Source organism: Oncorhynchus kisutch, linkage group LG21 (genome assembly GCF_002021735.2).
Source record: "Oncorhynchus kisutch isolate 150728-3 linkage group LG21, Okis_V2, whole genome shotgun sequence".
NCBI classification, from domain to species: Eukaryota; Metazoa; Chordata; class Actinopteri; order Salmoniformes; family Salmonidae; genus Oncorhynchus; species Oncorhynchus kisutch.
The window spans coordinates 20,374,739-20,396,530 of record NC_034194.2 but is presented as its reverse complement, the minus strand read 5'-3'; the positions used below and the strand labels follow the sequence as shown (position 1 = coordinate 20,396,530).

The following is a 21,792-nucleotide window of genomic DNA, read 5'->3' as shown; positions in this document are numbered from 1 at the left end:
GTGGGGAGGAAGAGATGAGGTAGAAAGAAAGAGAGAGGTTACCTTTCTGCCTCCTTGTATTTCCCCTCTCCCTCCAGGTCCTGGGCTCGGCTGATGTACAGAGTCGACACGTCCTCTGGGGTCATACATTTCGCTGCCAGCTAGGACACAATGTGTGTGAGTGTGCATGGACACCGTACCAAGCGTCACTTTAACTCACTGTGATTGTCATTCCAATTCACTGTGCATAACATCCCACTTTAAAAGAACACACAGGCCTGTCACAACTAAACATAGAAAGCACAGAAGTGTATCCTGTTACAATCAAATGCCTGCCATTTTAAGCTGGGCGAGCCAGATGATAAGATGGGACATTGAGGAGGATGCATACCTTATGAGCCTGCTCCCACCTCCCAGCCACCGTGTACATATCGATGGCATCTTTGATGTGGTCTCCCTTCACAAACAGGGGCTCTGCAACCTGGGTTCGCACAGAGAGACAGAGACATACTGTACATTCCTTTCTGTGGATTCCAGCTCTCAAAGTGCATCAAAACCTTAATTAATTTATGCAAACATGCAGCACAGAGGCAGCAGGGAGTCAGGTCTGGAATAAGCAGGCATTGCCAGCTGCCACGTTGCAAGGCCCCTGACTCATCAGAACAGCCGGAATAAGGCTGCGTTTCTCTCCTTCCCTCCCTCCTCTTACCTCGTACTCCTGGATGGAGGTGTAGTACTGGGCTATCTTCAGGTAGTACTTCCCTCCTGACCGGTCTTCCTGTAACTCCAGGATATGGACCGCCTTCTTCCACTGGCGAGCCCCTATGGCAGCCTCGATGGCCTTCGAGGAACAGCTACGATAGTGAGGAGAAGAGGGGGGTAGAGGAGAGGAGAAGAGGGGGGTAGAGGAGAGGAGAAGAGGGGGATAGAGGAGAGGAGAAGAGGGGGATAGAGGAGAGGAGAAGAGGGGGATAGAGGAGAGGAGAAGAGAAGAGGGGGTAGAGGAGAGGAGAAGTGGGGGATAGAGGAGAGGAGAAGAGGGGGGTAGAGGAGAGGAGAAGAGGGGGGTAGAGGAGAGGAGAAGAGGGGGGTAGAGGAGAGGAGAAGAGGGGGTAGAGGAGAGGAGAAGAGGGGGGTAGAGGAGAGGAGAAGAGGGGGGTAGAGGAGAGGAGAAGAGGGGATAGAGGAGAGGAGAAGAAGGGGATAGAGGAGAGGAGAAGATGGGGGTAGAGGAGAGGAGAAGAGGGGGATAGAGGAGAGGAGAAGAGGGGGTAGAGGAGAGGAGAAGAGGGGGATAGAGGAGAGGAGAAGAGGGGGGTAGAGGAGAGGAGAAGAGAGGAGGGGGATAGAGGAGAGGAGAAGAGGGGGGTAGAGGAGAGGAGAAGAGGGGGTAGAGGAGAGGAGAAGAGGGGGTAGATGAGAGGAGAAGAGGGGGATAGATGAGAGGAGAAGAGGGGGATAGATGAGAGGAGAAGAGGGGGATAGAGGAGAGTAGAGGAAAGGAGAAGAGGGGGATAGAGGAGAGGAGAAGAGGGGGATAGAGGAGAGGAGAAGAGGGGGATAGAGGAGAGGAGAAGAGGGGGATAGATGAGAGGAGAAGAGGGGGATAGATGAGAGGAGAAGAGGGGGGTAGAGGAGAGGAGAAGAGGGAGGTAGAGGAGAGGAGAAGAGAAGAGGGGGATAGAGGAGAGGAGAAGATGGGGATAGAGGAGAGGAGAAGAGGGGGGTAGAGGAGAGGAGAAGAGGGGGGTAGAGGAGAGGAGAAGAGGAGGCGTTTGCACCATCAAAGGACATAGAACTAATCAAAGAATACAATACAAAGCAACTTTATTCATCCACTTGGAACAACTAATAGGCTATGTCCAGCCCAACCAGGGAGCAATTAAGACTAGAATGGCAATTAAGACTCAATGTTACAATCCTGTCAAACCACTTTTATTGGTTATTTCTTCAGTTGATTCCTGTGTTGATTCCCAGCAGTAAGTGATTAGTAGGGGATGGAGCTTTAGCGAGGCCCATTATGCCAGTCAGTCAGACCACCACAGTATTACCAGAGGGCCAGCCATCCAATGAGCATCCAGTGTGCTATCTAAAGCAGCCTGCCCTCGGGACTGGAGCCCTGCGCTGCCTAATGAACAACACCTCCATTTGATTACACAGGAAATGAATCATTCACTTCACTATAAACAAACCCCTCACACCACCTCCTCCTGCCTCCCAACTCCTTTCATCTCTATCCGTCACTCTATCACTCCCTCTACACCTCTCGTCCTCCCTCCCTCCTTGTAGTACGTGATGGGCAGACAGCAGCGCTGACTCACCCAGCCTCTATATAGTGGTTGATGGCGGCGTCCAGTTGTTTCTGCTGGACCAGGTAATCTCCCCAGGCCTCCTCCAGTTTCACCACGTCAGCCGGGAAGGCAACACGAGCCAGTTCCACAGCTCCGCTCAGGGAAAGACGTCACAGTTACATTAACGTCAATACAGTTCACAATTTATTCTCCAAACTCATATCCAACTCAGTCAACAACATAATGACTGGGCTATTAATGAAATAACTAATACATACTGTGTGAATGGTCTCGTCCTAACCACTACACACTGGCGATATTCATTCTTATATTCACCCTCAGTGCTGTGTCAGGCCTACCTTTCCTGAAGGCGTTACCCTTGCGGTAGCAGTCCAGAGCCCTCTGGTTGTTCCTGATCTTCTCAAACAGATCTCCTGCCTGATCATGGGAGAGAGGAAAGTTACTTAGTTCAACTCAACTTCCTCCCTCTCATTAAGTCACTTACAGCGCCTCTGGTCCATAACCAGATGGTTCAAGAGCAGAAAGAGAAAGAAACAGAGAGAGAGACATTCAGAGAGAGAGCAAGAGAAAAAGAGCAGACCGAGAGAAAAACAGAAGGCCGACTAACATCCTCCCAGACACATCCTTTATTAAGACAGACATACACTTTCCCTGACATCGGTTCTGAGGAGAGGAGTCATCCACCACAGAGACACAGGCAGGAAACAAAGGTTCACGCTGTACACAGAGACACTGAGCTAGAACACATCTGTCTCTCTCTGCACCAACTTCACCTGCCTTACCAGAGACAAACAAACTTCTCTATCACACACAAATCACATTGCGAGACAATCACTCCGAGTCGCTCTGGGCCTCTCCATCAGGAGCGCATGGCGGGATCTAAGCAACCTTTCACCTCATTCCATGAAGACTTTTACTCTGTCGCTGGATACGATACTCTTCTTGAAGAAGCCTCGTGTAACGACAGCCGCTGAGTTCGCGGTGTGATTTTGCAGCAGTCATGACACCCACCCTCTCATAGAACTCTCCCTTGATGAGGGCAGCCGCGATCCTGTTGATGACGTCAGAGTTGGTGACCAGCTCCTCACGGCTCATAGCCAATCGGGCGGCCTTGGCCGGTAGGCCCGCCTTGAGGTAGAGGTTGATGGCGCCCGTGAAGTCCTCCTCCCCCTCCTTGACCTCGCCGGCCTTCTCATCCTGGTTGGTCTCCATCAGCCACTGGTAGTAGCTGTGACGCAGGTTGTCCAGCTCTGGGTGGCCCTGGGAAGACACTCCTTCAATAAGGGCTATGTTGCACAGTTTCATGGAGGAAAAGCTCTGTTATTATTATGAATCGTTTTGCAGATAGCTGATAAAATAACAATGCCGTGTGCGAGTAGTACAGTCTCTCAATGTTCGTTTACCTTGGACTCAGCCACAGCGATGCAGTCGTCCCACATGTGAAGCTCCTGATACATCTCCATCACTTCATCAATGGCATTCTACAGAGCGGTCACACAACACATCGACACACATCCCGGTGAGACTGGGGAGGCTCTTCATGCTTTCCCTACAGACCAAACGCTTCACTGAGTTGTATAGTGTTAGACAGACATTCCAACATTCAAGTTACACCCTCCTACCTGCTCCATATAGTACATCTCAGCCAGTTTGTAGTTCTTGTCCAGCATGGCGAGGCGTGCTTTGACTTGGTAGAACTCGGTACCATCACCACCCTGGAGATTAGACAAGGCAAGTGTCACATAAGACCAACTTCAACATGTTTCTGAAAGGCTACAGGGAATGGCATGTCCTTTCTATCAGACTGGGGCAGGCCGCCCTGCATTCAACAATGGTAAACAGGTGCTGGGGTTGCGTGTGTGGGCATGCATGTGTGTGATTAGCATTAATGGAGTTTAATAGCCCAGTGGAGCAGAGTGATGTAATGGATGGATTGACTGGCCTGGCCAGTCAGGGAGCAGCTGTGCTGGCAGGGGTGCCAATGTGTCCATGCTCCAGGGGGCAGAGAGACCCACACAGGGGCCCCAACAGACACCCAGGGCTGAGCGCCGTGGCCCCAGATGGGACACCTGGATTGGATTGCCTCCAACTCTGGGCCTGGATGACGATGGACCCAAACTAGAGCCTCCAACACTACTCAGTATATCTACTGCCAGTTATGAAGGGAGGTGTGGACTGGCGATGCATGACAGACCAACACACTACAGTACATACGTATTCCTTTGAGACTTGGTCAGCGATGTTGTTAGTCTGGTTCAGAAAGCGAGCTTTGGAGACATCCCCCAAGGCAGCGAAGCACCTAAAAAACACACAAAACAACTTAAGGCACACTGAGGGCGCAGCAAAAACAAAAGTGTACAGACAAAAAACTCTTGACATAACCTCTAAAACAAACACCAAGGGTGTTCTATCGACAGCCTTCAGCCATGCTACAGCGCCGGGGTGAACATTTCAACGGCTTTCCAACTTAGGCCGCCTGTATCACCAGCTTTCGGGGAAGTTGCATCACACTAATAAGCTGCGTTCGCAATCAAAAGAGGAGCATCTCTTTTTAGCTACCTACCCTCCTTCATTTACATTCTCCTCTGCAGACAAAACCTTTTTTTTCCCCCTCTGCATGATTTATGTAAATCAACCCCCATACATCAGGAACGGCCGCAGTGTTACTGATGCCATGCTACAGTCAAATCTAACTTTCACCCTGCAGAAAAAGCGAGAGACAAAGAAGGGGAAATAAAATCACAAAAGCTTAAGTAAGCACCACCAGAGTAAGTTAAGTGAGTCCTATTGAGAGAGAGATAGCTTTTTCTAGCCAGGGACACATCTTTCAACGTGACACAGAGTACTCTCAGTTCTGGGTGAACTGCTTAGCGCTGTACTATTTCTCCCCCCCCCCAGTCACGTACGCATAGCTCAGTTAAAAACACTGAGGAGGGAGGAGGCTGCTCCGGGCTAAACGTCTTCACGGGAGGCGAGTCACTTTTCACAAGTTAAAACGGAGAGAGAGCGAGAGAAAGGATTGTATTAGAAGATAAGCCTAACGGTGCTGTTGTTTAGGTTTTACCGAGCCCCCTTGGGGACACGCACGACGACATGAGTGGAGTGTGTGTATGTGTATGTTGAGGCATGAGTGACGCAGTATGAGTGTGGTCCCCCGTTGTGCTGACCTCTCTGCGATGTGGAGCTGGCGGGCCTCCAGAGACAGTTTGCTCAGAGTTTTCCACATGGCCTCCGTCTCCGAGGACATCTCCAGAGTCTCCAGGAATGCTGTAGCTCTGAGGGAACACACACACACACGTGAGTCACACAGCAGGACCATCCACAGGGACAGCTCACAGCAGGAGAGAGCAACAAAGTGTAACTAAAAAAAACAGATTCAACAGAAAAACAACCCTCTTTTTTGCAGCTATAGGGTAACAGTTTCCGCCTAAGCATTTTTTCGGTCCTCCTAAGTCCAAACAGTGTACAATTGAATTTTCAGGATGGAAAAATGTTTCAGTGTAAACTTAAACAACTAAATATGTACATATACAAATATGTAGAAAAGATGATGGACCTATATATATATATATATATTTGTATAATATAATCTTTGAGAACTAACAATCACCAAATTAAAAGCTACATAGTCAGGGAGAATTTAAGATTCCCAAAACAAAGAATATAGCAGTATTCATTTTGTGAGTATGTCTGAGCAAAATAACACAGTATTAGCCATGGCCAAATGAATAGAATTCATTGTATGAAATGTTCTGAAATGCACATATTTCTCTACAGTGTCAAGGTGGCTTGTAAAATTTTCTACAAAATTCAGCCGCTCAGAAAGGGGCCGACAGCACCCATTGCCACGACCCCACCACCTAAGCCCCTCTTTGAAGAAGAAAAGTGGCAGTTGTCAAAATAGACTACATGCACTTCAAATCGACGGCATTGAGTGTGGAATGCGGACCAAAATAGTTGCATTCTAAACCCACATTAATTCCACCCTGGATGTTGCACAATTAGGGATCTTATCAAAAACCAACTAGAATTGTAATAACATTGTAAGCTGCCACTTTTGTGCATTCCGAAAGACCCACTGCATTCTTACAAGGTAGATACTTACCTATAATAGTCGCCATCGTCAATAGCTGTTCCAAACTCGATAAGGCCCTCGTCCAAGGTGTAGGACACAGTGTTGACCCCCTCAGTCACAATCACCTCTGTCTTACCATTGGACCTCTCCAGATCCACCACATCCCCCTGTGGAAAACAGAGAGGCCAAATCAGCCCTATTCTCAGCCCTTATAGTTCTACCTGCTAGGAGATAATTACACTGTGTGCCTTTCACTGCACTCAGAGACTTAATCAAAGGTTCGTCAAGACAGAGGAGGACAATAAGAACACAGGCATTACTAAATGAATGTTTCTGAGCGGCTGGGGGGTGAAAAAGAAGAGCGACACACAGTCGGTCACATTGGGTATTACATTTCAAGGTCTATAAACAGAAAGTAGTCAGCTCAGTAGTTCAGCCACACGGTGACTAACGTTAGCCCTGCCAGTAGCATATGAGCTGGCCGGACCCTCCCCCCCACCCCACCCCACTGCCCCTGCCCTCACCCTGAGGGGGAACATGGTGGCTCTCTCTGGGCTGTCGATGTTGTACCACACACACAGGTTGCCTCTGTTCTGGCTCACCACCACGTCACTGCCAGGAACCCACTGCACGTAGGAGCAGAAGCTCAACACTGTGGTCTTAACACTGCTCTCTATGTCATACAGGTGGAGCTGAGGGAGAGAGGGAGAGAGAGAGAGAGAGAGAGAGAGAGAGAGAGAGAGAGAGAGAGAGAGAGAGGGAGAAGCAGGTCTGTTACTCAAACTCAAATCCGAGCAGTAATGCACCTTTCAAAACCAGAATTTCAGCTCTACTGGGTCCTCGACAACAAATTCTAAACCATAGCGAAACATCTGAGTACAATGAGTCACTTTTTAGTCAAAAGCTCCCAAAGGGATTCCCAATTAAAATGCTTGGCATCCTTTGCCCAGGGCGAGCACATCAAACAGGCATAGCTCTAGGCAGCCCGTTACTTTGAGCTGCTGCCTCACCCGCAGCTTCTTGTCCCTGAAGAGTAGCTTGCGCCCCGTCTCATTGAGCTCCAGCCAGTCAATCTTGGAGTCGTGGTTGATGGTTCCCAGGTTGTATCCGCCGGCCAGATCCACTGTGAGTGGGAGGGAGAGAGATTACCTGAGCTGTGCCTCGAGGTCGTAGCAGCAATCAATGACTGGTGGCATCGAGAGACCGAGAAGGAAAACATTCTCAACTCCAGAGTTTGTACTAAGAGGGTAGGTGGTGTATCGTGTTTAAAGCCACATTATATATCTATATATCTGCTAGAGATGAGATAAAACGGTATGTTGTAAGTGAGGGGCCTACAGAACAAAGCCATGATGCAATATGAATATGTCAGTGTTCACAGTAGTATACATCCACTCTGACAAACATCTATGATTCTCTAATGGATCATGTGACAGAGAGGTCTGGCATCGCTTCTCCTTTTATTCTGTAATCAAGCTTCTGAGAAGCTAAAAAAGCATTTTCCAATTTACACTTTCAGAGCGAGGGAGGGAAGGAAAGAGGGAGGGAAGGAAAGAGGGAGGGAAGAGGGAGGGAGGGGAGAAGCGACAAAAAAAAAAGAGAGAAACTGCTCCTGTCATTCAAAGGGGAGAAATAAATTGGATGGAGGTTGTTTCTCATTTTCACCACCTGAACAAAAAAACTGTTCGGCAGCGACAGAAGGACATGCCTGGACTTAATTAGCACAGGAAGTGGACAGGGCTTGGGCAGATGGCGCTCAGCTCAGCCCTGCACTGTGGCGGGGTCTGGGCATGGGCCGTGCATTTAGATTCTACACCGCCGCCCACCACCCCGCCCACCATGAGGTCAGCGCCTAATTGAAAGGCCCGTTATCTGGAAGCGGCATATGCCTGTTTGTCTCAGCATCATTCTCTACCGGCCCTCACAGGCGCTAGCGTCTTAAGTTGCCCCAGGGGAGAGAGGGGAGGAGTGGGGTAAGAGAGCGATGGGGTGGGCCCGCTAAAATTAAACAATCGTTTACCTAATCAATACCTAGCAATGTGGGGACCAAGTCGCTCGGAGCAGCGCCTGCCTGCCTTTACATGAATGGGTATCATCCATCACAAAAAGGGCAGGTCAGCGTCTTTATGTGTTAGACTCTCTTTATCTGCAAATAAGAATGGATGGGAGGGCTGGGCTGGAACTTGGCCTTGGAGTGAAGGTGACCGACACTTTTAGTTAAAATATTTAGCAGTTACTTCACACGGTCACTCTGGATGCAAATTCCTTCACTAGATAGTAATAGCCTAGATAAAAACACATGACACGATTTTACATTTCTGGAAAAACTAAAGGCCTGAGAATAAAAGCTGTAGTCAACAAGCACCAGAGTCATAACCTTGGCTTGACCTTGACCAGAAGACAACCCTTCTGCAGCACAGAAGTCATGTCTTCGTGTCCTCGGTTCACCATCTCAAGGAGCATACACTCTGCATCACACATATTCATGACATGACACACACACACTTACCAATGGCAATGGTCTTGATGTCAATCAGGTAAGCTAACTTTTTGTTGCCTTCAACCCCCCTCTGTTTCCTCTCATTGAGACGAACACTAGAGATGCAGACACAGTAAGCAGAGGGGGAATGTTAAAACTGAACATCCAAACATTAGCACAGAAATATCTCCAATCTGACAATCTTGACAGCCTGAATACATTAGGATGGATTTGTAATGACTAACTTGGCGCACTGAAAATGGACTTGACAGCTGCATGCAAAACGCTTACCCTTCTCATGTATTCAAAGTATGCCCGACTGTCATGTGCAAACAAAAGCTCAACACTACCACCTAGTGACCATTCTTCACATAAGAGTAGAAGACAAGCAAAAAATGTCTCAGTGACGTTCGAAAATGCAACTGCTTTCTATAATATAATATGCTATAAATATATGCATTACGAGGAGAATGAGTGAAAGCCAACCTGATTAGATGTGGGTTCATGAACTCAGTTCTCACTGATCCCAGGATGTCGTTGCTGCCGTACTCCACCAGCGTCAGCTCCCCAGCGTTGAAAATCATACACACCTGACACAACACATCACAGTCAGCAGCCGACTCCCTACCATTAGGAGAGAATTCGGAATTCCTATGTTCAAGAAGCAATGACAGGCAGTTAACAGGGACATGACGTGTATTTTATTATTCATAAATTGGGATTGCAGAACCTGAAAACTCCTCACTACAGCACATAAACTGCAGACAAGGCTAAACAGGGACAGAAGAATGGAATCGTACCGTTTCATTTTCAAAGAAGAATTTTTCATTCCCCCCGGAGCCTTGCCATGCAACCTGAAAACAGAACGGCAGAGGGGTCTTTGTTTACCCGGGGCGAAGTGCGGTGGGCGTCACTTCCTGCTTTACACTACCTCACACACACATACATACTGCAGCCTGTTATCGCGTATGTCTGTCATTTCCGACAGCAGCACTCTCCAGCTCCAGTGAAGGCTCTTTGAGAATTCTCCATTAAACAGGGATTAGCACACCGAACCGTGACAGCCCTCGAACTTTTAAAACAAGTCCTTGGAACTTCCAATAGAGCAATTTGTTTCTCACTGTGACAATATGGAAGAATATTCCCACAGAGGAGGGGACGGTGGCCCATAAAAAAACATCTCTTGCACTCAGTGTCTTGATTCTTCCAACGGCTCACTTCAAATTTGAGTCTGTATACCACACACATGAGCAGGTAGAGAAAGAATTACCTGAACTAGCAGAGTAAAGGATTCGTGAATGGCCAGACCATCATACCTCACTGAGCTTGTTGGAGGACAGGTCTCCCAGTAGCAGGGTATCAGAAGTGTGGCCCACCAGATAGCGGTCCTTCCCCATGATTTTCACCTCGTCTATCTCATAGCCGTAGTGGGACTTCAGCACCACCCGCATCCCTGTAGACAGGTTCTTTACAATCACCTGGAGACACATTGTTCAGTTAGTAAGTCAGAGCCTCAAACCCGCAAGGAAATAAGTGACAAAGAACTGTTGGGAGGGTGGTGTGATGATAAGTGAAGCTCAATACAACCATGTCTGTGAGCCACAACTCAAGGACTCAAGTTGAACATACCCTGTCAGATTAACTGCAGTGCCCCGCTATCGTTCTGAACTGAAGGCGGTGAATACCACAACGTACCTGACTCAGTCCCACATAAGTCATCTCAAATTTGTTCTTGTAGATGCTCCTCCGTAGGCAGCAGTCAAACTGTTCCACTCCCCCACACAGTGTACCCTGAACACAGGGATTGACAAAAACATGTTTATGAAGCTGTCACAAAAGTTAGAATTGCGAAAAGCTGTGAAAGGCAACGTGTAGTCTACTTTCTACAGTACTGGGAGCTAAATCAAGTATTTCATTACTGTTGCGAACAGGTGTGTTCGTTCACGTATGGTTACTCACTGCACAGAGGCGTGAGCCATCCTTCTTCCAGGCCAAGGCAGTGATGGTGTACAGGTTTGGAATCTCTTTAGGGGATGCTTCGTCCCATGCACCTTTCCGAGGACCCCAGTTGAAGACTCTCAATCTGAAATTATATAATTTGAACAAAACAGTTTATCACTCAGAACTTCCTGCTTCTAAGCAATGTAAGATACGTTTGTAATATCATGCTTATTACTTGTATACTGATGTATCAAAATGAAGACTGACCGGTCAAAGCTGCCGATGACCACAGACTGTCCACTGGGACTGGTGGCAGCCACAGTGAACTCTTTCTCCGAGCGGTCTCGGCTGTAGTCAAAAGTCTGCTGGATGTGACCCTCCCTGCCATAGGCCACTATCTTCTTGTCACATCCAGCCACTATGATGCTGTTGGTGCCCCATGCCAAGGCATATGGTGGGCAAGGGTGGGTCAACAATTTGCCCTGTAAAAAGATTGGAGAGACATGCATCAACGCATCTACCTGATAAGATGTTGTTGTTTTTTTTAACAGTGAAATGTGAGAGCAAAAGGTTTGACCCAAGGAGTACTATGAGAAAATTCCCAGGGACACATTGAAATGATTTAATGTCAGTATTGGGTACAGTACCTGAGATTCTCCTGAGCCTTCGTCATCAAAGAAATATCTTACAACAGTCCCGTCTGCATGGCCTGAGAGCATGCCCTTCCCAGAAACACTAGCAGACAGAGAGGAGTACAGCATTAGAGCTACAACATCAGACTATAACTTTGAATGAGAGGGTTTAAAGAAAGAAAAAGAAAGGCACATACTTTGATGTCAATGAGACAACATAGGAATCTGTCCCGTAGACCGTAGATGACTTGTTTGTTTTTGTGTTGGCAAGGCGAACCTGGGAGGAAGCAAACAAAACTTATCAAGATCCAACGCAATGTTCCGAAAACTCATAGTACTTCCTGTTATTGAAAATACTGGCAGTAAAAAAAACATTGATTGTGTAAATGACTTACCTTTCCCTCCGTTAATCCAAAAACGATAGCGTGTTCTGCTGGCCATAGCAAACAAGTCAGAGCACTCTGAAACACAATGAGATTGCTTATAAATTGACTGTTGTTTTGTATTTTGGTAAGTAACTCAAAAGAGAGCTTGGACATAGCTCTATCTCATCCCAGAAATGTGTGATTACTTACTGTCTGTACAAATTTGTTGCAGATGACCTTTTTCTCGCCCCTGTGAGAAATAAAGAAGAAACATCACACTTGAGACAAAGAGATGGTAGAGAGGGCCATCTGTGAATCCAAACCCAGCCGAAATACAAATACCAGAAGCATTCTTACCATTCCTCTCCGATTTTGTAGACATAGATTATGTTATCAGTTTGGGCAATGGCAATTTTTGTGGAGTCAGGAGAAAATGCCATGGCCTTGACAACATAGCTCTTCTTTCCATACTGCAAAAAGATACATTTCACAAGAACATTATCACTCTATCGAAAATCCAGATTCAGCTGTGTGTGAGTGTTTCTGGGAAAAGCTTCCGGTATCAAACTGGTCAGACAAAAAGTTGTGTGTACACCATTGATGAGAGGATTACATGATAGTCAAACTTGACAACTGAGATGCCTACTAACCTTAGAGTCTGCAGGCTTAGTAGAGAACTTATCCCGTTTCTCTCCTTGCTCATCGTACAGTAAGACCACTCTGTCCACAGTGCATACAGCAAATTTGCCATTATTCGGTGCCCATGTCATACAAGTCACTTTTGCAGCTCCCTCCTGTGGTAAAAGGGACAACAAATTGGATACCATGTCAGTATAGTTACTTCACACAGGTAACTAGCTGTAACCTCAGTGAACCTGGCAGTGTTTTTCTTCAATCCTTCCTCTGGACACACACCAAAAAGTCTACACACCCTGACCTCTAGGACCTTCAGTTGAAGAAAAAAAATGGACATAAGTTAGCTAACGTTAGTAAAAAAAAGTTATCTAGCTAGTTAAGGACACTTGCTGAGGCTTGCTAGATATCAATCAATCAATCAAATGTATTTATCAAGGCCTTTTTACATCAGCAGATGTCACAAAGTGCTTTACAGAAGCCCGGCCTAAAACCCCAAACAGCAAGCAATGCAGACGCACAAAGACATTGTTCATCTGAATATCGCCACATGAAACCAAATCTCATCGGGATGCAGTTGTATACATTTCACATCTGTATTACTCTGGATTATTGACGCTGGTGAAGAAACCTATGCTGTTCCCTTTTAAGGTAGGAATTGAACAAGTAACTGTGCCTAAGTGACAGTATACTCTGCACCACGTGTGTGCCATCAGACCATCCGAAAGACATGACCAGGTTGAGAAAAGTGCTGTGAGATGAAGGGACAGATAACAGCAATAGCCTAGGTTGGAGACCTAAAGGCACTAAGTGTGGAGATTTATGTTTAGTGTGATACAGGAAAATAAGAGACTGCTATCCTGTAATACTGACTTTCAATGTGGGGCTGGTGGCAGCAATATATACATTTACGGTGAAGCTGGGGGTAGAAAATTCAGTACATAACACATCGAGGCATACTAGGGCTAGCTAGCAGCAAGCTAACGTTAGTCATCAAAGCATTCTAGTTTGTTAGCTAACGTTAGCTGTGGTGGTTAACGTTACTAGATACTGTAGTAGTAAAATGGCCGTGCTTACTTGGGGCGTTAAAAGCGTCTTCAGATGCTTTAGTTGCATGGTTGAAATCTATACTAATCTATACTAATCTATGTAACTGATGTAATGTGTAGTCTTTATAATATAATCCCGAAGTTACTGCTGTTTACGTTAGCTAACGTTAGAATTGGTTATGTTGATAAGGGAGGCAGACATTTTTCAAAACATCCGTTCACCCTGGTTACAGTTGTCTGGCACGTATGTGGGCGTGTTACCCAAAAACGTCTGACGACAGCACGCACGAAAGTATGCAGAGCTTGGATATATATATATTTAACATTTTAACTATAAAATATTTGTAAATATAATAACAGCTAGCAAAGCTAGCTTTACATCGAAACGCATCAAATAGAACAGTGCTATGGAAATGCAAAAACAACTGGAGATGCCGGGGATTGAACCCGGGGCCTCATACATGCAAAGCATGCGCTCTACCACTGAGCTACATCCCCATTCTCACGCTCAACTTCTGAAAAGCTGATATGATATGGCTATTAGCTGTTCAAGATGGGTGAAAACGTGAGATGTTACACGATTAAAACAGTACATCGTTTTTTAACCCTCCTATTATGTTGCGGGTCAATTTGACCCATTTCCACGTTTTAGTTGTCTAAAATACTAGCTACCCTCTTTTTCTCCATGAAATTAAATGACTTTTCCTCATTTAGGGTCATGAACCTAACTTCAAAATGTGGACACGCTGATGTCTTGTGGAATGTTTGTGTAGATTGTGTACACAAACACAATGTTATGGGTCATTTTGACCCGGAGGCTTTCAGGTGTATAGATATTTGTACAGGTCCAAAATAAACAAGTGTCTTTGATGTATTTGGTTTTGACTGGTTCTGGTTGTAGTTTTATAATCATGTTTGAAACGTCTCTTTCTTAGTGCGGGAGCAGTAGTAGATCTCTGACATAGACACTCAAAAACGAGCTCCAAACAGAAAATGCTTTGTTTGTGAGAAAGGAAAAATGTTTAACAAATAGTTAAATATGTCGTTTTTGAAATCAAATGTTGTATTTCTTCTTTCTGAAAGGTCTGACAAGATAAAATCAAGTTTTGGCTGTTTTTACTTGGTTCTTGAGTAGGTTTAAACTGCGGGTCAATCTGACCCATACCATAATGGATATCACATTTTTTTCCCAGCAAATCACAAAGGTTAAGATATGAAATTGAATTACTAGAAAATGACATTTCATGAAGAAAATGTGTCTTCTTGCATGTTTTTAAATATTTATGGTTGTGAAATAAGTTGGGGGGTTAAATACCTTGCTTTGTAAGGTTGGTCTTCTGGTATTTTGTGGTGGTTTGTTTAAGCAATAAGGCACAACGGAGTGTGGTATATGGCCAATATACCACGGCTAAGGGATGTTCTTTAGCGTAGTGCCTGGATACAGCCCTTAGCCGTGGTATATTGTCCATTTACCACAAACCCAGAGGTGCCTTATTGCTATTATAAACTGGTTATCAATGTAATTAGAACAGTAAAAATAAATGTTTTGTCACACTGTATATAAAATGTAACGTTGGGATGCAAACTCAAAATTGAATATATTGTATCTCTATATTTGACATTGAAACAGGTGTCTTCTTTTTGCTAAGCCCATAACATGTGTGTAAGGTGTATACTTTTGTTTCAAAATATATATTTTCAAGACTACCAAGAAACACTATGTGTGACCCTGATTTAGCCCAATGCAGTAAAAGGTTAACAAAAACACACAAAATACAGGAAACTAGTATGTCTTTGTACTTGGTACAAATCAAGTCCAAGTAGCAAGCAATAATGTGAGCATGTGGTTCTGGGCAAGTGTAGTCCTTGTTTGTGTGTGTATGTACATATAAGTTGTTCATATGTAGATGGAAGGATTGTTTTACTTAAAAATATGATTTAAAAACAGGTGCACAAATATCATACACCCCCCCAAAGAATTATGTATTTATTTTATTTATTTATTTTACCTTTATTTAACCAGGTAGGCAAGTTGAGAACAAGTTCTCATTTACAATTGCGACCTGGCCAAGATAAAGCAAAGCAGTTCGACACATACAACGACACAGAGTTACACATGGAGTAAAACAAACATACAGTCAATAATACAGTATAAACAAGTCTATATACAATGTGAGCAAATGAGGTGAGAAGGGAGGTAAAGGCAAAAAGGCCATGGTGGCAAAGTAAATACAATATAGCAAGTAAAACACTGGAATGGTAGTTTTGCAATGGAAGAATGTGCAAAGTAGAAATAAAAATAATGGGGTGCAAAGGAGCAAAATAAATAAATAAATAACAATTAAATACAGTTGGGAAAGAGGTAGTTGTTTGGGCTAAATTATAGGTGGGCTATGTACAGGTGCAGTAATCTGTGAGCTGCTCTGACAGTTGGTGCTTAAAGCTAGTGAGGGAGATAAGTGTTTCCAGTTTCAGAGATTTTTGTAGTTCGTTCCAGTCATTGGCAGCAGAGAACTGGAAGGAGAGGCGGCCAAAGAAAGAATTGGTTTTGGGGGTGACTAGAGAGATATACCTGCTGGAGCGTGTGCTACAGGTGGGAGATGCTATGGTGACCAGCGAGCTGAGATAAGGGGGGACTTTACCTAGCAGGGTCTTGTAGATGACATGGAGCCAGTGGGTTTGGCGACGAGTATGAAGCGAGGGCCAGCCAACGAGAGCGTACAGGTCGCTAACCTCACTTTATTGTAATGGTGAAAGGTTAATATGTCTTGTGCATTCAGGACCTTCTGCAATCATGGTGGCATCCACATTAATGTAGAAGTGTTCAGAAACATATTCAATTCTTATTTACAATAAAAGTGACTCCTAAATGACAATACATTATTTACCATTCATTTCTATTGGACACAAAATAATCTGAAACACAACCAAAACAAACAGCAAATGCATCCAACAAGTTTGTCGCTACTTCATGTTAGTTTTAGTGCTACATTCATTTTGATTACTGCATTGTTGGGTTTGGCTTCCAAGAAAGTTATTTCACAGTACTTTGCACGTGACATTAAAACTTGAAATTCAAGCTTCACGTCACTCACCAGTGCCATGATGATCGGAAGGAGACTGCCAAATCAAGGCAAAGCAGGCTCTTAAACATCCTAACGTTGAGCTGGAATTGTCAATCAGTAAAGCAGAAGCCAAGGAGTTGATAAGAACAGTGATTACAAATAAGTAACAAGAGTTGTGGAACAGGGAGAGAAAGGGAAGACCCCTGTATAAGATCCAGGAAAAGGTGGGGGCAGGGAGATCCTCAGGCCAAGAGAGAAGGAAGGAAAGTGTAGTCACAAGGCTGAGACTGGGACACACAAGGCTCAATAGTACATTGAAATTGGTGGGGAAACATCCGACTGATCATTGTCAAGAGGAGATGGAGACAGTGGAACGTGTTCTATTACAGTGCCAGAAATATGGGAGGGAAAGGGAGCGATTGTTGTTCGATTTGAGGAGTAATGGGGTTGAAGAGCCAGGATTAAGTGAACTGCTGGGAAAATCTTCAGGGGATGTTGTATTTATTTCAGTGGTGATTTTAGCATGTATATCCTGGTGGGACAAACAAAAAACAAGAACATTGTAGATGCATGCCAACAATTCCACTACACAACACTAAACAATACATTAATTGCACTATAATGGTGACAAACGGTGCCCAACAGCAGTCCCAACACCTTACAACTGCTACACCTGACTATCAGTGGAGCCTTGTCTGGCAGCGAAACAGTTAATTCAGCCTAATTTACTGCCTTTGAAAAAAAACGCTGATATGGCTGACTTTCTTAAACAAATGTGGTTTCTACTGACAATTGAGATGTACAAAAGATGCCATAAGGGAACGACGAGTAGATAAGAGGCAATCTGTAATTTCGAAGGACGGACTTGGTCAATACAACTATTTATTCAGCACTTTTGAAATGTACAGCAACAGAATTCAGAATATGGACAGTTCTTACAATTTTCTCCCTGTACACCAAGTCAGAACAGTAGGATAAATAAAGGGAGCATATAAGCAGACAATGAAAGCTCTTACAATATTTGATGATTACATCTCTAAAACAGGCTATAGGCTACATGTGCACTACCAAGTCAGAACAGTAGGCGAAAGTAGGGGAAACGGGGACAAATTATTAGGTTGAGGCACATGGGCTACTAACAGCTTATTACACAACATACACTTAATATTACTTTCTTAGCTACCATATACATATCTCCCTGGTATATTACATCATTTAGGCAGCAGCATACAATACATTTTTGTACTCACGTTGTTGTGCCTTGGACTTCACAGATAATGAGGATATCTTATTCGTCTGCCTGTTTTCAAACATCTTACAAGGTAAGCTTCGATTTGGTCTGTGTTTGAGATATAGCTACATGGGGGGCATCAAATTATTCCTTAGGTTGTTAGGAACCACACTAAAACATCTGCCCATTTCTAGTTAGGTCTATCAAATGACTTTCAAAATAGAAATAAAAGTTATTTTGTGTGTGCTTGAGCTTGTTTATTCTGAACTATATACTGTAACTCCTATCTTCTGATCATTTCCTCATAATCTTCCAGATGTCATCTTTCCAAATATACAAAGTTCTTGCATGACAGAATCATATAATTACACATGAATAGCAGTTACTTTTGGGTATGCCTATTTAGGCGGAAATCTACATTTTGCAATTACATTTAAGAGGATATATTATCAAACGGCAATTGAACCATGAGAAATCACCTGCTGTGTGTAGAGACCAGCGGTCCCGGTTGCTGTCAGCTGGAATGTTGTCATTAATGCATTGTTTGAGTGGTTGACAAGATGCATTCTGGTCGGCGGCCAGTCACCACAAACCGCGCCGCTTGCAAAACTGCTTGCGTTTTGCCGCCCAGCACCCTATTCCCATTGAAGTCTACGAGACCTCTTTGCCACTTACCGCAGCCTGTCTGTAAGAACCTTAAGTGTTGTGGTCTGTTTTTTTTCTACTGTTTTTCCCAGCTGTGTAATGCTGTCCTCCTGCTTATTCTGGGGTTCAGACTGAATGCAGTGGTAAACGTGCTGCTCATAATTGACAGCAGCAATATAAATTGACATAAATTAGGCATGGCGGAACTCCTTGTTTTGAGTCTTTGTGTTTCCCTCATTCTGCTGGAGTTTACCTAGTATTTCATAATAAAAATACCTTACACATCCAGTTGTTTCTCCATTTGTAACTCACCCACCTATCAGGTATCAAGGTAAGACCCAGATGCAGACCGTGTCGAAGTAACAATGTTTATTACAGCAACAGGGGCAAAGGTACAGGACAGCAGGCTCAGGTCTGGCAGATATCAGTAATCAAGAGGTGGGGCAAAGGTACAGGACGGCAGGCAGGCTCAGGGGCAGGCAGAGTGGTCAGGCAGGTGGGTACAGGGTCAAAAACCAAAAGACTGAGAAAAGAGAGACTGGGAAAAAGCAGGCGCTTACACAAAAACGCTTGTTGACTTGACAAACTGGCAACAGACAAACAGAGTTCACAGGTATAAATACACAAGGGATAATGAGGAAGATGGGCGACACCTGGAGGGGGGTGGAGACAATCACAAAAACAGGTGAAACAGATCAGGGTGTGACACACCAAAAATCACAATATGCTGTTTTACATTTTGTGCTATTTGTGCTTGTCTAATTCCTAAAATGGAAAAGCAGAAAAATCTATGCGCTCTTGTATAGTTATAAGAGTGCATATGGTGCTATTCGATATCCCTTTTTGGCATTGATTAATAAATCATTGAATCTTTACTTCAAGTCAGATGTTTATATGTTATGAATAAAAAGCATATCTATATAGATTGTTTTAAAGAAATCTAAATATTTAACAATGTAATTGTTGAAGTTCAGGTGTTTGACGTGATTGATGGGCGACTAGGTGCATTTTTGTCAAATAAATATGCTTATTCGTGAATGATTATGAGTTAATCTGGCTTTGAATCTGCAAAAGAATGTGTCAAGTTAGTTCTGAACAAGTCAATACAGCAGTGCATTCTGACACCATGAACTTAAATACATTTCACCTCCTTCATATATTTGGCAGACATAAGTGTAATAACGGAGCTGTGAGTTGGGAAGCGGGTCCAGGTGAAACATTTAATAAAACAACAAACCAGGAGTGAGACAAATGCATGTGGCTAAATGCCGGTACACAATAATAATACCAACTGGTGAGAAAACATAAGAGACATATAAAGGGGAGGAAATTATGAAGGTAATGAAGTCCAGGTGTGAATCATAATGATTTAAAAAAAACATGTTTAACCTTTATTTAACTAGGCAAGTCAGTTAAGAACAAATTCTTATTTTCAATGACGGCCTAGGAACAGTGGGTTAACTGCCTGTCCAGGGGCAGAACGACAGATTTGTACCTTGTCAGGGGTTTGAACTCGCAACCTTCAATGAGGTGACGTACAGGTTACAACTACCCAAACACAATCGTATCTCACCCTCTTTTCATGTCTCCCTTCTGTCATATCCTTTCCTGCTCCTCCCCTCGGGCGTACGACGTCGCCAGAATACTCACCACCGGTCCTGGGATTCATGCACGTAATGATGAGTGCCATGTGTGCGTAATGATGAATCCCACGACCGGTGGTGAGTATTCTGGCGACGTCGTACGCCTGAGGGGAGGAGCAGGAAAGGATATGACAGTACCCCCCCCCCCCCTGACGTGCGGCTCCAGCCGCAGGACGACACCGACCAAAGGGACAACCCCGAGGACGAGGAGTGGGTCAGTCCCGGCGGTGAAGGTGGAAATCACGGATGAGGTTGGGTTCCAGAATGTCCTCCACCGGAACCCAACACCGCTCCTCTGGGCCATATCCCTCCCAGTTTCACCAGATACTGGAGCCGACCCCCACGACGTTGGGAGTTCAATAAGGATCTGACAGAGTACGCCGGACCTCCCTCAATGTCCAGGGGGGTGGAGGTGTGTCGTTGGGGGACAGTATCAGTGAGGGCACCAGGAACCACTGGCCTGAGAAGGGAGACATGAAAAGAGGGTGAGATACGATAGTTATTGGGTAGTTGTAACCTGTACGTCACCTCATTGACCCTCCGGAGAACATTGAATGGCCCCACAAACCGGGGGCTCAGCTTCTTACAGGGCAGGCGGGGTGGGATGTTCCTGGTAGAGAGCCAGAAGCGGTCCCCAGGATGGAACACAGGGGTCTTCACTGCAGTGGCAGTATGCCTGTTCCTTCTGACGATGGAAGGACCCACTCATCTACCGAAGTAGTACTCGCCGAAGGAGGGAGAGAAGCCGGCGGATGGCCATCGCAATGAGTGTGTCCCGGGTCAGGTTGTTGTCCCGACAGGCCAGTTCCTCTGGACATTCTCGCGCAGACCTCTTCGAATTAGTGTGCAAAGCGCCGGATCATTTCATTCACTGGAAGCTGCTACTGTCCGGAAGGTGATCACATACTCAACAGCCGTCTGATTCCCCTGCTGTAGCTGAAGCAGACGCTGACCCCCCTCTCTGCCTTCCGCGGGATGATCGAAAATGCATTTAAACCGAGCCATGAACCCCTAATAAGAATCTAGCTCCTCCTCTCCACTCGCCCAGACAGCTGTAGCCCATTCCAATGCCCACCAGGTCAGTAGAGAAATAACATTTGGTGGCACCTTAATTGGGGAGAACGATCTTGTGCTAATGGCTGGAGCGGAATGGGTGGAATGGTATCAAATACATAAACACATGGTTTCCATGTGTTTGATGCCATTCCATTTGCTCCGTTCCAGCCATTATTATGAGCCGTCCTCCCCCCAGCAGCCTCCACTGCTGCACTGTAGGCAGCAACGTTCGAACAATCCCCTTGTTTGAATTGGTCTTAAAATCTTCTTCTTCTTCTGTGAATTTTATATGGGGATTGGCGACCAACTTTAAGCTGCATTACCACTACCAACTGGACTGAAGTGTGGACCAAAGACAGTGAAGGTATAATCCTACCCAATAATCTTGTTTCTCTAAGAAATACTTAATTAAATGCTACATCCCCTGAAGATTTCCCCAGCAGTTCACTTAATTCTGGCTCTTAAACCCCGTTACTCCTCAAATCTAATAACAATCGGTCCCCTTCCCTCACATATTTCTGGCACTGAAATAGAGGGGCTCCCGAGTGGCGTAGCAGTCTAAGGCACTGCATCTCAGTGCTAGAGGCATCGATACAGAACCTGGTTTGATCTCGGGCTCTATCACAACTGGTGTGATCAGGCTTCCCATAGTGCGGCTCACAATTGGACAAGCATCGTCTGGTTAGG

General features: G+C 45.0%; 1 protein-coding gene and 1 non-coding gene across 2 annotated transcripts in view; both read right to left on the bottom strand.

Annotated features, from left to right (window-relative positions):
- Positions 1 to 13,704, bottom strand: part of ift172 (intraflagellar transport 172) — a 28,851-nt gene extending 15,147 nt beyond the window's left edge. Inside the window, exons 1-27 of the mRNA XM_031800568.1 lie at positions 13,494 to 13,704; positions 12,434 to 12,577; positions 12,141 to 12,253; positions 11,994 to 12,033; positions 11,814 to 11,879; positions 11,616 to 11,695; positions 11,434 to 11,521; positions 11,054 to 11,268; positions 10,805 to 10,928; positions 10,541 to 10,636; positions 10,162 to 10,323; positions 9,646 to 9,699; positions 9,332 to 9,435; positions 8,876 to 8,961; positions 7,377 to 7,489; positions 6,891 to 7,058; positions 6,397 to 6,533; positions 5,459 to 5,566; positions 4,506 to 4,590; positions 3,914 to 4,006; positions 3,695 to 3,772; positions 3,303 to 3,551; positions 2,630 to 2,708; positions 2,301 to 2,421; positions 689 to 833; positions 371 to 460; positions 43 to 140 (exon numbers count right to left, since the gene is read on the bottom strand). Of these exons, the coding sequence (XP_031656428.1) occupies positions 43 to 140; positions 371 to 460; positions 689 to 833; positions 2,301 to 2,421; positions 2,630 to 2,708; positions 3,303 to 3,551; positions 3,695 to 3,772; positions 3,914 to 4,006; positions 4,506 to 4,590; positions 5,459 to 5,566; positions 6,397 to 6,533; positions 6,891 to 7,058; positions 7,377 to 7,489; positions 8,876 to 8,961; positions 9,332 to 9,435; positions 9,646 to 9,699; positions 10,162 to 10,323; positions 10,541 to 10,636; positions 10,805 to 10,928; positions 11,054 to 11,268; positions 11,434 to 11,521; positions 11,616 to 11,695; positions 11,814 to 11,879; positions 11,994 to 12,033; positions 12,141 to 12,253; positions 12,434 to 12,577; positions 13,494 to 13,532 (2,975 nt within the window). The 5' untranslated portion in view covers positions 13,533 to 13,704. The remainder of the gene's footprint in view (positions 1 to 42; positions 141 to 370; positions 461 to 688; positions 834 to 2,300; positions 2,422 to 2,629; positions 2,709 to 3,302; positions 3,552 to 3,694; positions 3,773 to 3,913; positions 4,007 to 4,505; positions 4,591 to 5,458; positions 5,567 to 6,396; positions 6,534 to 6,890; positions 7,059 to 7,376; positions 7,490 to 8,875; positions 8,962 to 9,331; positions 9,436 to 9,645; positions 9,700 to 10,161; positions 10,324 to 10,540; positions 10,637 to 10,804; positions 10,929 to 11,053; positions 11,269 to 11,433; positions 11,522 to 11,615; positions 11,696 to 11,813; positions 11,880 to 11,993; positions 12,034 to 12,140; positions 12,254 to 12,433; positions 12,578 to 13,493) is intronic.
- A 187-nt stretch (positions 13,705 to 13,891) lies between these two features.
- On the bottom strand, positions 13,892 to 13,963 carry trnaa-ugc (transfer RNA alanine (anticodon UGC)). Its single transcript has one exon. It is a non-coding gene; the product is annotated as a tRNA-Ala (tRNA).
- Between the last annotated feature and the right edge of the window lie 7,829 nt (positions 13,964 to 21,792).